This window comes from Cherax quadricarinatus, chromosome 62 (assembly GCF_038502225.1).
Source record: "Cherax quadricarinatus isolate ZL_2023a chromosome 62, ASM3850222v1, whole genome shotgun sequence".
Taxonomy (NCBI): Eukaryota; Metazoa; Arthropoda; class Malacostraca; order Decapoda; family Parastacidae; genus Cherax; species Cherax quadricarinatus.
In genome coordinates, this window is record NC_091353.1 from 17,867,271 (window position 1) to 17,881,749 (window position 14,479).

At 38.2% G+C, this 14,479-nt stretch overlaps 1 protein-coding gene across 1 annotated transcript in view; it reads left to right on the forward strand.

Annotated features, from left to right (window-relative positions):
• The first annotated feature begins 2,899 nt into the window (after nucleotides 1-2,899).
• mRpL22 (mitochondrial ribosomal protein L22) overlaps nucleotides 2,900-14,479 on the forward strand; it is a 39,260-nt gene continuing 27,680 nt past the window's right edge. The window contains exon 1 of the mRNA XM_053774564.2: nucleotides 2,900-3,106. Coding sequence (XP_053630539.1) covers nucleotides 2,915-3,106 — 192 coding nt within the window. The 5' untranslated portion in view covers nucleotides 2,900-2,914. The remainder of the gene's footprint in view (nucleotides 3,107-14,479) is intronic.

Consider the following 14,479-nt stretch of genomic DNA (forward strand, 5'->3'; position numbering starts at 1 on the left):
ACCCATTTACGGATTTCAACTATCCAATAAAGTGGTCCGAAATTGGCAATTTTGCCAATTCACACAAATTTCAAAAGATGCCAATTTCCAAATAGGGTCCAGAATAAACAAGACAGACATTCCTAGCACTAAAATAACATTTCCTCTGTTCATTAGTCACGTCCCCAGGCCTCTGTTACATTTCTTTTGCTTGCCACTTTGAATTTTTATTCTCGCAAAAAATAGAAGATTTACTATTATGCAGACTACTGCATTAGTGTAGAAGTGGTATAAATAATATTAGCACACTTGTGAATGAATATTAGACTCACCACTTTACGTGTATTGAACGCATGGCTTGATTTATATAATTTTGAACTTTGGCAAAAATCGAACATTTCTGTTAATTTGAGCTCAATTTCAAGGTACTTTTCATTGTGAAACCAATCAAAATCATCTCAATTTCCGTAATATGTCTTCCATTCTATAAAATAAGACCAGGAAAACTGGAATACAACCATAAATAGCATATGAAAATACACTGCAAAGTCGCTGTTTTAAACCAAAAACACAGTCGTAGGTTTTTCCTCATTATGCACTGTGTGCTGCAGGATTTTTATTATACAGTGCACACTGACCACATAGACCCATTCTTTCATATGTAGGCCCACCAGCTTTCTCTCGCTATATTTGAAAGCGCTAGAATTTATGTGTACTAGTACGGCACCAACCCTGGCTTGCAAGCCGTACTAGTACAGCACCAACCCCGTAAGGGTTAAGATCTGTATTTAGTTTATATGTGGCAAGGTTATTTTCCTGTACAACATTTAGAACTTTGCATTTGTCTATATTAAACTGCATCTGCCAATTCTCTGACCATTGCATCAGTCTATTCAAATCATCCTGGAGTGCTCTGGTGTCCTCATTAGAATGAATTGGACGGCCTATTATGGTGTCAACCGCAAATTTGCTTATGTCGCTATTTATTCCCTCATCTATGTCGTTTATGTAAATTGTGAACAACAACGGGCCCAACACTGACCCCTGCAGAACACCGCTTGTGACGTGCCCCCATTCTGATTTCTCCCCATTTATGCAAACTCTTTGCTGCCTATTTGCCAGCCATGCCTCTACCCAGGAAAAAATTTCTCCTCCTATTCCTTGTGCCTTAAGTTTCCTCAACAGCCTCTGGTGTGGAGCTCTATCAAAAGCCTAACTGAAGTCCATATACACAATATCATATTCATTACCATGATCTACCTCCTCAAACACCTTATTGTTGGTGGGAGGCTGTTGAACAGTTTTGGGCCCCGGACACTTATTGAATTTTCTCTTAGTGTACCAGTGACGCCCCTACTTTTCACTGGGGGTAAGTTGCATCGCCTGCCAAGTCTTTTGCTTTCAGTGAAGAAAGTTAGTAAATTCGTAAGACAGGAACGCCCCTATGTAAAATCGTGCTGAGATTCATCAATCAATTTATGCCTTTCGAGATGGCTACGAATTGCTTCGGCAATTATTGATTCCATAAATTTTCCCACTATGGAGGTAAGACTTATTGGTCTATAGTTCGAAGCTAAGGACCTGTCACCTGCCTTGTAAATAGGTATTACATTTGCCATTTTCCACTTATCAGGCACAATGCCAGGTATGCTAAGCTCCTCTTTACATTCCTTTAACACCTTTGCAAACATTTCGTCAGGGCCTGGGTATTTGTTAGGTTTTAATTTCTCTATTTGTCTGAGGACCATGTCACTAGTTACCACAATCATGCATAGTATATTATCGTCCTGTTCTACATAATCTATTATTTCAGGAATTTCGTTAGTATTTTCCTGAGTAAAAACTGAAAGGAAGTAGGTATTGAAAATTTCACACATATCCTTATCACTGTCAGTGATCTGACCAGAGTTACTCTTAAGTGGGCCTATCTTGTCCCTAATCTTACTTCTGTATACCCGAAAGAACCCTTTTGGGTTAGTCTTCGAATTCCTTGCGACTTTTGCCTCATAATAATCCCCTTTTGCTTTTCTTATTCCTTTTTTAATTTCTCTCTCTAACTGAATATATTGATTTCTTAACTGCCCATCCTCTCTTTTGATATGCCTATATATGCCTCTCTTTTGACCAATGAGATGTTTTAATCTATTGTTCATCCATTTGGGATCATTTTTGTTAGATCTAATTTCCCTACTCGGAACAAAAGTTGTTTGGGCAGCTAGAACTATGCTCTGAAAAATGTCATATTGGCAACCAAGATCACCTACCTGACCCATAGTCAGGTCATCCCAATTAGCCCACCCAGGTAATTTTTCAGTCCCATGAAATCGGCCAAGCGAAAGGCTGGGACAGAGATTTGATTGCAGTTATCTGGGTAATTCCATGATATATTGAAACTAAGTGATTTGTGATCACTTTCCCCAAGCTCATCATTAACCTCAAGATTATTAATTAGTGATTCTTTGTTCACTGTACTCAAAAAAATATCCTCTTGTCCTTCTATAACCTTATTCGTGACTATCATGTCTTCTCTCTTTCTGCTTTCAGCCTCATGGACATCTTTAATATTTTCAGCCTTTTATCATAATTCATATTTTTTAATTCTGGTAGCTATTTTGTGGCTCTTGTCTGAATTTTTTCTTACTTATCAACATTTTTTTTTTTTAGGTTTTGGGCACTATACATACCACCACTGCATATTCCAATTTTAGCCTAATATATATTTCAGACATCTGTTTTTTAGCATTAGTATTTTTTAACATTTCTCTATTTATATATTTAAACGGTATTTTATAATTTGTTAAGAGTAGCATGTATGACTTTCTCACAGTTTTGTTTATATGATCTAATAGTGACATGGTGCTGAGAATTTCCCATGCAGAGTTAAATGATTAAGCCAGACAAATTCTGTTTTTTCTTTTGCTTGGTAACAGTTAGTATGTCAATAAATTCAGAAAAGTTGCTGCACAGTGGTCTTTTCATCTTTACCAAATTTATAGGGCTACGCGTGTTGAAGTCAAATACTTTCCAACCCATCAGTGGTTTGGCAACCCGAGGGTATCTTGCGAGCATTGCTGGTCAGCCAGGTGGCCAGTCTACAGGTGTGCTGGCAGCACATGGAGAGCCCAATGTAAGTGACAAATTGAAATATACAGTGGACCCCCGGTTTACGATCAGCTCCCAGTGCGACCAATTATGTAAGTGTATTTATGTAAGTGCGTTTGAATGTGTATGTTTGGGGGTCTGAAATGGACTAATCCAATTCACAATATTCCTTATGGGAACAAATTCGGTCAGTACTGGCACCTGAACATACTTCTGGAATGAAATAATATCGTTAACCGGGGGTCCACTGTATTTAAATATATTTGTAGATTGATTTTTACTGTTTATTTAATTGTTTGGTACAGTATTTACAGTATTGTATGTTTAAATAATTCATTAATATGTTAAAGAATAATGTGGTACTATATCTTATACATATGTATACAGTACATGAAGAAATTTCCCAGTTTACAAAAGAGTTTTGTGTTTCAGATTTTTCAACCTACAAACTTGTTTAGAGTTGAAAATAATAGTACAAAAGATGGTTATGTTTCACATATGTTTGGGCTGCAGCTTGACAGTTATCAACCTTCAATTAGTTCTTAAGTGCCCTTTTCATTAGTGTGGATGCATCTAATTTGTGACATTTGTATATTGGGATCCTTTTGTTTGTGTGTGGTGGTGGAGGAGGTAGAGGAAACACTTGGATAAACTTGGTATGTGAAGCTGAGAAAGCTGTGGTCATTTGGAAACAAGATATTTTTTAAAGAATAAAAAGGCACAATACTGTGACTGGAACAATACACAAATAACTCACACATAGAAGACAAACTTATGATGATGATTCAGTCTGACCTTATTTATTTATTTATTTAATGTCTTTGCAAACAGTACATTGAGATTGTGTATATACAATAGTGGGTTGCAATGTAAAGAGAGCCTCTATTATGCCTAGGCATTATGGACCAACTTAACATTATTGACTTACAGTCTACTTAATACTAAGGAGTAGTATATCATAGTTGTACAGTAGGAAAGTAATTATTTCATAGTTGTACAGTAGAATATTAATTATAAATGAATCAAAATTTGTATAATACAAAGATATACGTATTTATATTCTAAAATGCTTTAGTGGAAAACAATGATTCAATTATATTCCTGTCAGTAATGGATAAAAGGTTCAAAGTGATTGTTGAAGTTATGATGTGGGAGTACATAGGTGAGTAAATGTGTACTGAGCATTTAGCATTTAGTCTAGGGTAATATCTTCTGGTAATGAATTCCATATTTTGGGGACCTTTATGTGCATAGAGTTTTTACACAGTGTGATATGCACACGAGGTATATCAAAAAGAGATCTGTGTCTTGTGTTGTGGTCATGTGTCTTGTTTAGGTTGGTGAGGAGAAGTTTGAGCGGAGGGTTTATATTTGCGTGTATTGTTCTGTGTATGTAGTAGGAACATGAATAAGTATGAATGTTCTTAATGGTGAGCAGATTCAGACTTTTGAAAGTTGGTGGAGTATGCTGGCGGGAGTGGGAATTTGTTATCATTCTTACTGCTGCCTTTTGCTGGGTTATTAGGGGTTTTAGGTGGTTGGATGTTGTTGATCCCCATGCACAAATTCCATATGTAAGATTAGGGTATATGAGTGAATGGTACAGTGCCAGGAGAGCTGATTGTGGAACGTAGTACCTTATCTTTGATAGTATGCCTACAGTCTTGGAGATTTTCTTGGTGATTTGTTGTATGTGTGTCTGGAACTTAAGGCTACTGTCAAGGTGGATACCTAGGAATTTTCCCTCTGTGAGTCTTGTGACTGATGATCCATTTAGTGTAATGTTAATTGGATCATTTGCAGCTTTGTTTCCAAACTGAATGAAATAGGTTTTATCAGTCTTCAGGGTAAGTTTGTTAGTCATCATCCAGGCAGATATTTTCTGTAATTCAGCATTGACTGTGTTTGCTAGTATGACTGCATTTGGGTGGGAAAATACATATGTAGTGTCATCTGCAAATAATAAGGGTTTGAGTAGCTGTGATGCATTCGGTAGATCATTGATGTAGATGAGAAAGAGGAGTGGTCCAAGGACGCTTCCTTGTGGGACTCCTACCGTGATTGGTTGGGTGGAGGAGTTTGCATCATTTGCATACACTTACATGTATTGAGTTCTGTTACTAAGGTATGACTAGGTAGTTGAGGGAGTGGCCTCTGATACCATAGTGCATTAATTTGGAGTACAGTAGTTCATGGTTGACTGTATCGAAAGCTTTACGTAAATCAATGAAAATTCCCAGCGGGACTTCTTTCTTTTCAAGTGCGGTATATATTAGTTCTAGCATGTGTATGATAGCGTCATTTGTGCTTTTATTATTTCTGAATCCAAACTGACAAGGGTTTAATATGTTGTGTGAAACGAGGTAGGAATAGATCCGTCTATGAATGAATTTTTCAAAGATTTTAGAGAGCAGTGGTAAGTTAGATATTGGTCTATAGTTATTCAAGTCAGCTTGGTCACCTCCTTTGTGGATCGGAGTGACCCTCGCTATTTTGAGGATTGTTGGGAAGGTAGATGATTCAATGGATTTGTTAAAGAGCGTTGCAATAATTGGTGACAGTACTTGAGAAGCTTTTTTGTACATAAAAGCAGGCAAGTTGTTTATGTCTCCTGCCTTGTTTTTAAGGGTGTTTATGATGAGCATAACTTCAGTGGGGTTGGTTGGAGCTAGGAATAGCGTATTTGGGTAGGCTACTATGAGGTAGCCTGATGGCGTTTGTGCTTGGTATTTTGTTTGCTAGATTTTTTCCTATGGTGGAGAAGAAAACATTAAGTCTGTTTGCTGTTTCAGTTGGAGTGAGTAGGGGTTCATCTGATTTTGTTAGTTTGATTGCTTTGTTTTTGGATAACTTTTTAGTTCCAAGAATTTCAGATACAGTGGAACCTCAAATATCAAACTTAATCCGTTCCAGGAGCTAGTTCTAAATCCGAAAAGTCTGAAAATTGAAGCAATATTTCCCATAAGAAATAATGAAAATACAATTAATCCGTTCCAGAAACCCAAAAATATTCACAAAAAAATACATTTTATTGAGATTAATTACAGTTTTACATACACACAACAAATACTATAGTGTTCAATTATGTATATAAATATAAAATAACATTTTTACTTAGCTTTGTTGAAGATTGTTGATGGCATCTGGAAGATAGGGAGGAGGAGAGAGGGAGTTGGGGTTAGTGTTTGGAAGGAGAATCCCCCTCCATGAGGACTTCAGGTAAAGCCCTCTCTGGAGTTACTTCCCTTCTCTGTCTTTTAACCCTTTGAGGGTCGACAGGCCCTCTCCGAAACTCGTTCTCAGGGTCGGCCAAATTTCAAAAAAAAAAAAATTATTTTTTCTTATGAAAAAATAGAGTATTTTTTTCTAAACATTATAGGCTAAACAAAAAAATTTTAACATCAATACTTACCGAGATATGGAGGTGTGAAATTTGCCAAAATTGAACAACATATGGTAACATCGCCGACTGCCGTCACCCGGTATTTTTCTATTTACTTTTTTATGTACTATTTTCAATTATTTTTCAATTTTTCTTTTTCTGAGTAACTTTTATGGCCTCTGAGGCCAACATGATCAGTATTTTGTAAGTTATTTCTTTTTCAATACTACACAATAAGGGCGTAAACACTGTTGTCATTATTTTGTTTACAGAAAATATTTACACAAACAAACGATATGAAATGTTGTTTATTACTATTTTTCTATATTTTATATACACATATACAGTCACAGGGAATGTTTCTAGAAGTTCTGCAGCCTGTGGAACTCTTTGAAACATGGTGTCATGCACAGTGGTGTTTTACACTCCTCACACATAAAACGAGTGTCTCTGCGTTGTTGTGTGCGTTTTCTTGTATGTGTACAGACGTAACACCTCTTCTGAGCCTTTTTCTTCAAAGCAGTAGCAGGCAGTTTTACCAGGAAGTGATCACCATGCTTCAGACGAGCAGGTAGTTGTTGATAATTTGGTGGGTGGTCAATTGCAGGTGCTGTTCCTTGGTACTTGAATACTATTTGTCTGATGACAGACAAACAGAATTCGCCGTACTGTGGTTTGTTTCTGGTGCTCATCTTATACATATTATAAGCATTGAGCATGGAAATGTCCTGAAGATGGAAAAACAGTTTGATGTACCACTTATAACTCTTGCGAACACAATCAGCAAACCCAATCTGCATGTCACATTTGTACACTGAACGCATGTTGAAGGTGTAATCAATCACAGCTGCAGGTTTTAGAATGGGTTCATTTCTCTCTCTATGCTGCCTGCCACTGTTTGCCATTTCATTAGGGTGAATTGATGACAACAGTGTGACATCTCGTTTGTCATGCCACCGAAATGCCATGATGTCATTGGCAGCAAACGCCTGCACCTCACCTCTACGAGTGCCAGCGTCAAACCTGGGCATATGTTTTCGATTTGCACGCACTGTGCCACACACATCTGTCATGTTCACTCGCAAAAAATCACTGAGTGAGGGGCTTGTGTACCAGTTATCTGTATATAATATATGCCCCTTACCAAGGTATGGTTCTATCATTGTTCGAACCACATCACCTGAGATGCCCAATAACTTCCTGGTATTTTGCAATGTATAACTTCCAGTGTACACAATAATATCCAATACCAGACCACTGTAACAATCACAAAGCACAAACAACTTTATACCAAAGCGTTTCCTCTTGCTTGGTATGTACTGCTTGAAAGAGAGTCTTCCTTTGAACAGAATCAAAGACTCGTCAATTACAAGCTTCCTGAAGGGATAAAAATGCGTACTGAATTTCTGTTTCAGATACACAAACACATTCCTAATCTTATATAACCTGTCAGTTCTGTCAGGCCTGGTTTTATCTGAGAAGTGAAGCATACGTAACATTAGCACAAATTGATTCACTGGCATTATATCACTGAAACCTGGTGTTGCAATCAGGGGGTCTGTTGACCAGTATGATTTCACTTTGTGCTTATACACATGTGGCATAAGCATTATTGTGGCAAAGAAAAGATACATCTCAGCCACAGTTGCCTCCTTCCACTGGTGTAGACGTGATTTTGGTGAAAGTAATGTGTTTGCCATGGTGTACTCGTAGTATGTGTTGCTTTCCATGACAATACTTTTCATCAGTGGTTCGTCAAAGAATAACTCGAAACATTCCAGTTCAGTGGCAGTGTTCCCAAGTGCACAAGATGGCCGTATTCCACTTTGGCTGCCATCACACTGGTGGGGATTTGGAACAAAATTGACAGTTTCCTGCCAATCCCAGGTGCGGTCTGCTGGTGGGTACTGGACAATGACAGGTGGTTGTGGTTGTGGAGGTTGTGGTTGTGGAGGTTGTGGTTGTGGAGGCTGGTGTGGTGGGGGAGTGGGGGATGGTGGCCTTTGTTCTAGATCAGCTGAGGCAGCGGCGTGGGTGGCAGCGTGGGTGGCAGCATGGCCCACTGCTGGTGCCTCACCGCCGGCACCACTACCACCACGCATATTTTCCATCCCAATTGCAACAGTATCTTCGTCATTTTCACTGTCTGTTCCTGTTGTACAGCCACGGGATGTACTCCGAGATACACTCCTTCCCCTTGGAATAGCATATGGCACACTTCCAGAGCGCATATATCGTCGTATATACTGACGCTTCACTGGGGAATATTGCACTTCACTATCACTACTGGAACTAGTTTGAAGAGCTTGTAGTTCATATTCACTATCACTATCATCACCCATGCTCTCATCTGAGTCTGGGATTTGGGAAAATAGAAGTTTCCTCTTGGGTTCTGGAACAACTGAACGTGAACACGAGGGCCCAGCACCAGAGGTGGAAGGCTGAGGGTCGTCTGGGTTTTCTTCACTATTACCGATATTATGGTCATTAGTTTCGGTCAAAACCTCACTAAAACCACGAAACTCATCTTCACTGGCACTTCCATCACTATTAGAACTGTCACTGGGGAACAAAAGTGTCCCAATTCTCTGAGGAGTGAGGAGCTTCTTACCGCGAGGCATGGTGGACATTGTTTACTAAGAGGGCATTCCCACAATGCACCACTGGGTCCCAGATTTTTTTTCTACCGCGCACACCGACCACGCAGACCCATTCTCTCACACCTAGGCCTACCAGCCTTTTCGCGCGAGATTTGAGGCCGCTAGAATTTATGCGTACTAGTACGTCAAAAACCCCTACGCGTAAGACGTACTAGTACGACGAAAACCCTTAAAGGGTTAATGCCCCTAGGACCAGCTTGAGAGTCACTGGACCCCTGTCTCACAAAATAGCTGTCCACAGTCCTCTGTTTCTGGTGCCTCTTTAACATTTCCCTAAAATGGGACATGGTTCTGTCACTGAACTGGTTCCAGGAGTTTTCTGTACCAGATTGGCATGCAACTTCCTTGCCTTTTCGCAAATACTACAGTGAACCCTCGACATTCGATACTAATCCGTTCCTGAGAGCTATCGAATGTCGAAAATATTAAAAATCGAATTAATTTTCCCCATAAGAAATAATGGAAATCAAATTAATCCATGCAAGACACCCAAAAGTATGAAAAAAAAAAAATTCCACATGAAATATTAAGTTTAATGCAGTAGAATAATTACAATAACAACAATATCAATAGAATAATAACAATAGAATAATTGACACTTACCTTTAATGAAGATCTGGTGATGATTGATGGGATGGGAGGAGGGGAGAGTGTCGAAGTTGTTACTGTTTAGAAGGGGAATCCCCTTCCATTAGGACTTGAGGTAGCAAATCCTTTTCCGGGGTTACTTCCCTTCTTCTTTTAATGCCACTAGGACCAGCTTGAGAGTCACTGGACCTCTGTCGCCGTTCCTTTAAGATTTGTCTAAAATGGGCCATAACATTGTCATTGTAATAGTCACCAGCACGGCTTGCAATAGCTCTGTTAGGGTGATTTTCATCCATAAAGGTTTGCAGTTCAACCCACTTTGCACACATTTCCTTAATTTTTGAAGTAGGCACAGTGGAGTCCACAACTGGCATAGGCTTCTCAGGGTTATCCCCAAACCCTTCAAAATCTTTCTTAATTTCCATACTAATTCTCACCCTTTTTACCACAGGGTTGGCACTAGAAGCTTTCTTGGGGCCCATGATGACTTATTTTTCAGAAACAAGCACCAAAAACAGTGATAATATGAATAATATGGAATGCACCGAATGTATCCTTAGATGTACGCACACTGGCTGGCTTGTAAACACTGGCACACACGGGGCAGTTCAGGCCACATGTGGACACGTCTCGTACGAATCGTATCGAATGTTGGGTTTTCCATCGAATGTCGAGGCAAAATTTTTGTGTTAAAATGCATCAAATGTCGGATTTATCGAATGTCGATGGCATCGAATGTCGGGGGTCCACTGTAATCGTCTCTGAAATACTATCACCTGCCATCTCTTTATCCTTGGTCCACACCAGAAACAACTACTCAACCTCTTCAACTATTTGTGGTCTTTTTTTGGTTAGCATATTAACACCTTTTGCAACATCAGCTTCTTTGATTTGTTCTTTCTTTGCCAGGATAGAACCGATGGTTGACTTGTTTTTCCCATGCATCCTGGCAAGCTCAACAAGTCTCACACCACTCTCATACTTCTGTATTATTTCCTTCTTCACATCTATGGTGTTTCTCACTTTCTTTACCACAGGGGCACCACTAGCAAGTTTCTTTGGGCCCATGGTAGCTTATTTCACAGTCCCACAAGCACTAAACACAATGAAATAATCGCAAAATGTTTGAATGAGAGCGCAGGTTAGTGTTCACTCAAGCATCAGTAAAGCCAGACTGGCTCACGGTGCCTGCGTGGGGACGCGGACAGAGTGAGCTTGCAGACAGGTCTGGTACCCAGTGGTCCGAAAATAGGGGCGCGTTCGATAACAGGGATAAAGTTGGTTTGAAAAAAGGGTTCTATTTTTGAAACGTTTGATAAGTGATATGTTCTAAATTTGAGGTTCCACTGTAGAGTTTTCCTTCCAGGTTTTTTTCATATTACCCTTGATGTTATGTAATCTATTTTCATAATACAATTTTTTTTGACCTTATCAGGCTGGTAAGTGCTGACGAATAATTTCTCGACTGTTCTCTAGTTATTTGACCCATTCTATACTGTTTTTCATATTTGTGCTTTGTGTTAATGGATTTGAGGATGCTTGGTGTTAGCCAGGGATTATTCAGTCTCTTTGCTGTGATCTGTTTAGTTTTTCTGGGGCAATGTCTGTTGTAGAGGCATTGGACTTTTTTTAGAAAATTATTTATACATTCATTCATATCTGTATATGTTTCAAGCTCATTTTGCTAATCGATGTTATTCACAGCTGCTATAAAGTTGTTAACTGCTGTCTCGTTATGTAGTCTGAAGGTTACTTTAGTAATGTCTTGTGGTAATTTACCCAGATTAGTTATGAGAAAGGTTGGGTAGTGTCTGTAGTGTTGTCCATGATTATGCCTGATTTTAAAGGGGATATGGTGTTTGTCCAGATGTGGTCTATTAAGGAGATGCTTGTCTCGGAGATTCTTGTAGGTTTAGATATTGTTGGTAGCAACAGGCAGTTACTCATTGTGTTTGTGAATTCGGTTACTTGTGGGTCCTGATCGTGTAGTATGTTTATGTTGAAATCACCTGTTAGTAGTAGGTGGTCTTTATTCATGTGTGCATCAGTAATCATGTTTCCTAGTTTTTCACTAAAGTGATAAATGTTTGACTGTGGTGCTCTGTAGATGTTTATAACTGTGAGGGGTTTTTGCAAGTCTTTTGATTTAAATTTGGCTATGATATATTCTCCATGTTCATCCCTTGTGCAAGATTTATTGATACATTCAAGTTGATTTGAATAGTATATAGCTGTTCCTCCCCCTTGCTGGTCTGTTCTACAGTTGTGTATGGTCATGTAGCCAGGAATGGTATAGACATCTGTAATATCAGGCTTAAGCCAGGTCTCTGTGAGTGTGATGTTTGATATATTGGAATGAAGGGAACTGAGTAATGCTGTGAGGTCATCATAATGTTTGCTCAAGGATCTGACATTGTAGTTAAAGATGGTTATGTTATTGTTTGCACTGAGTAATGTCTTTGCTTGGTCTGCTGTGTAGTAATTACAGTTACTGGTTGTTTCATGTAATTCATTTTGTAAAAAGTTTACATCAGGATCTATGCCTGTGATCATAGGATGAGAGTAATTTTACAAACTAGATTTTCTGAGTAAAATGATATAAGATTTATATTGAATCTACAACTAGACTTATGACTAAGACTCCGTGATTAATCTAAAACCTGTAAAAAATTGAAAGATAAAGGGATTATTACGGAATAGATAATTCAGTTATACACTTAAGCATCTAATAGCACCTTAATTATTTTAACAAGTGAGTTTATGAACTACAGTAGATATTTACAGTTAAAATAAAGGAGCTAATGGATATAATAGTAAAAGAATGTATTAAAAGTAAAATCAGTAGCACCTGAGGTAGTCTATAGCACCTGGAGTATTTTAATGGCAAAATAGTGAACTTATTACACTTTAGCCCCTGAGAATAGCACTTTGATTATTTTAACAATTGTGAATATATAAACTGAGGTAGTTATTTAAAGCTAAAATAAGGTAGAAAATATATAAGGGACTAAATTAAGTAAAGGTAAACAAAGTTCAATGGACAGATAATCACTATGATATAATATAATGGCAAAAATAATGAACTTATTACACTTTAGCACCTGAGAATAGCACCTTCATTATTTTAACAATTGTGAATATATGAACTAAGGTTGTTATGTAAAGCTATAATAAAGCTAAATTAAAGGAGAAAATATATAAGGGACTAAATTAAGTAATGGTGAACAAAGTTCAATGGACAGATAGTCATTATGATATAATATTGATTTGGGAGTAAGATCTGATTTGTAATGTATAATAAGTTGAGCAATTAATTGCACTATAAAAAGTAGAGAAATATGAGGTAGCTGGTACTAGCTAGCAAAAGATAGTTTTGGGACTCACACAATAATGTAATTGGAATATACACTAATTGCTCACACAATATAGAGCGGATTAAAATAATAGTGGTAAGCTGAATTAAATGGACAGGTAGCAACCATGAATAACATTAATTTGGAGTAAGATTTGACTTGTAACACAAAATTATGAGCAATAAAAGCAATTAAAAAGTAAAAAGTATTTGAGGTAGCTGGTATTAGCTAGTAAAAGAAAAAAATAATAATGCATAATAATGTAATAGTAAATAATAATAATAATGCACAATAATATAATAGTAACGTACACTATATGCACCACACGTATATATGTGTTAAGGGCACTTATCTAATCTGTTATAGAAATGTCAGCTTTTCTAAGGAAGGTAGAGAAATCATGTTCGTTTGAGATAGTACAGTGGACCCCCGGTTAACGATTTTAATCCGTGCAAGAGGGCTCATCGTTATGCGAAATAATCGTTATGCGAATTAATTTTCCCCATAAGAAATAATGGAAATAAAATTAATCCGTGCAAGACGCCCAAAAGTATGAAAAAAAATTTTTTTTACCACATGAAATGTTAATTTTAATACACACAAACTGAAAAAGGCATGCACAATTACATGACACTTACTTTTATTGAAGATCTGGTGATGATTGATGGGATGGGAGGAGGGGAGAGCATTATCTTCTTACTGTTTAGAAGGGGAATCCCCTTCCATTAGGACTTGAGGTAGCAAGTCCTTTTCTGGGGTTACTTCCCTTCTTCTTTTAATGCCACTAGGACCAGCTTCAGAGTCACTGGACCTCTGTCGCACAACAAATCTGTCCATAGAGCTCTGTACCTCCCGTTTCTTCAAGACTTTCCTAAAATGGGCCATAACATTGTCATTGAAATAGTCACAAGCACGGCTTGCAACAGCTGTGTCAGGGTGATTTTCATCTATAAAGGTTTGCAGTTCAAACCACTCTGCACACATTTCCTTAATCTTTGAAGTAGGCACAATGGATTCCACAACTGGCATAGGCTTCTCAGGGTTAGCCCCAAACCCTTCAAAATCTTTCTTAATTTCCATACTAATTCTCACCCTTTTTACCACAGGGTTGGCACTAGAAGCTTTCTTGGGGCCCATGGTCACTTATTTTCCAGAAACACCACCGAAAACACTGTAATAATACGAAATATTCCGAGTGTATGCTTGGATGTTACCGCGGAGGCTGGCTGGTAAACAATGGGACGGCCGGCACATGTGAGGGCACATTGGACGCGTCTCGGACGAAAATCGGTATGCGGGTTTTTAATCGGTATGCGGGGCAAAAATTTTGCTATAAAAGTAATCGTTATGCGGAAAAATCGCTATGCGATGCCATCGTTATGCGGGGGTCCACTGTATATTGTTGTCCTGTTGAA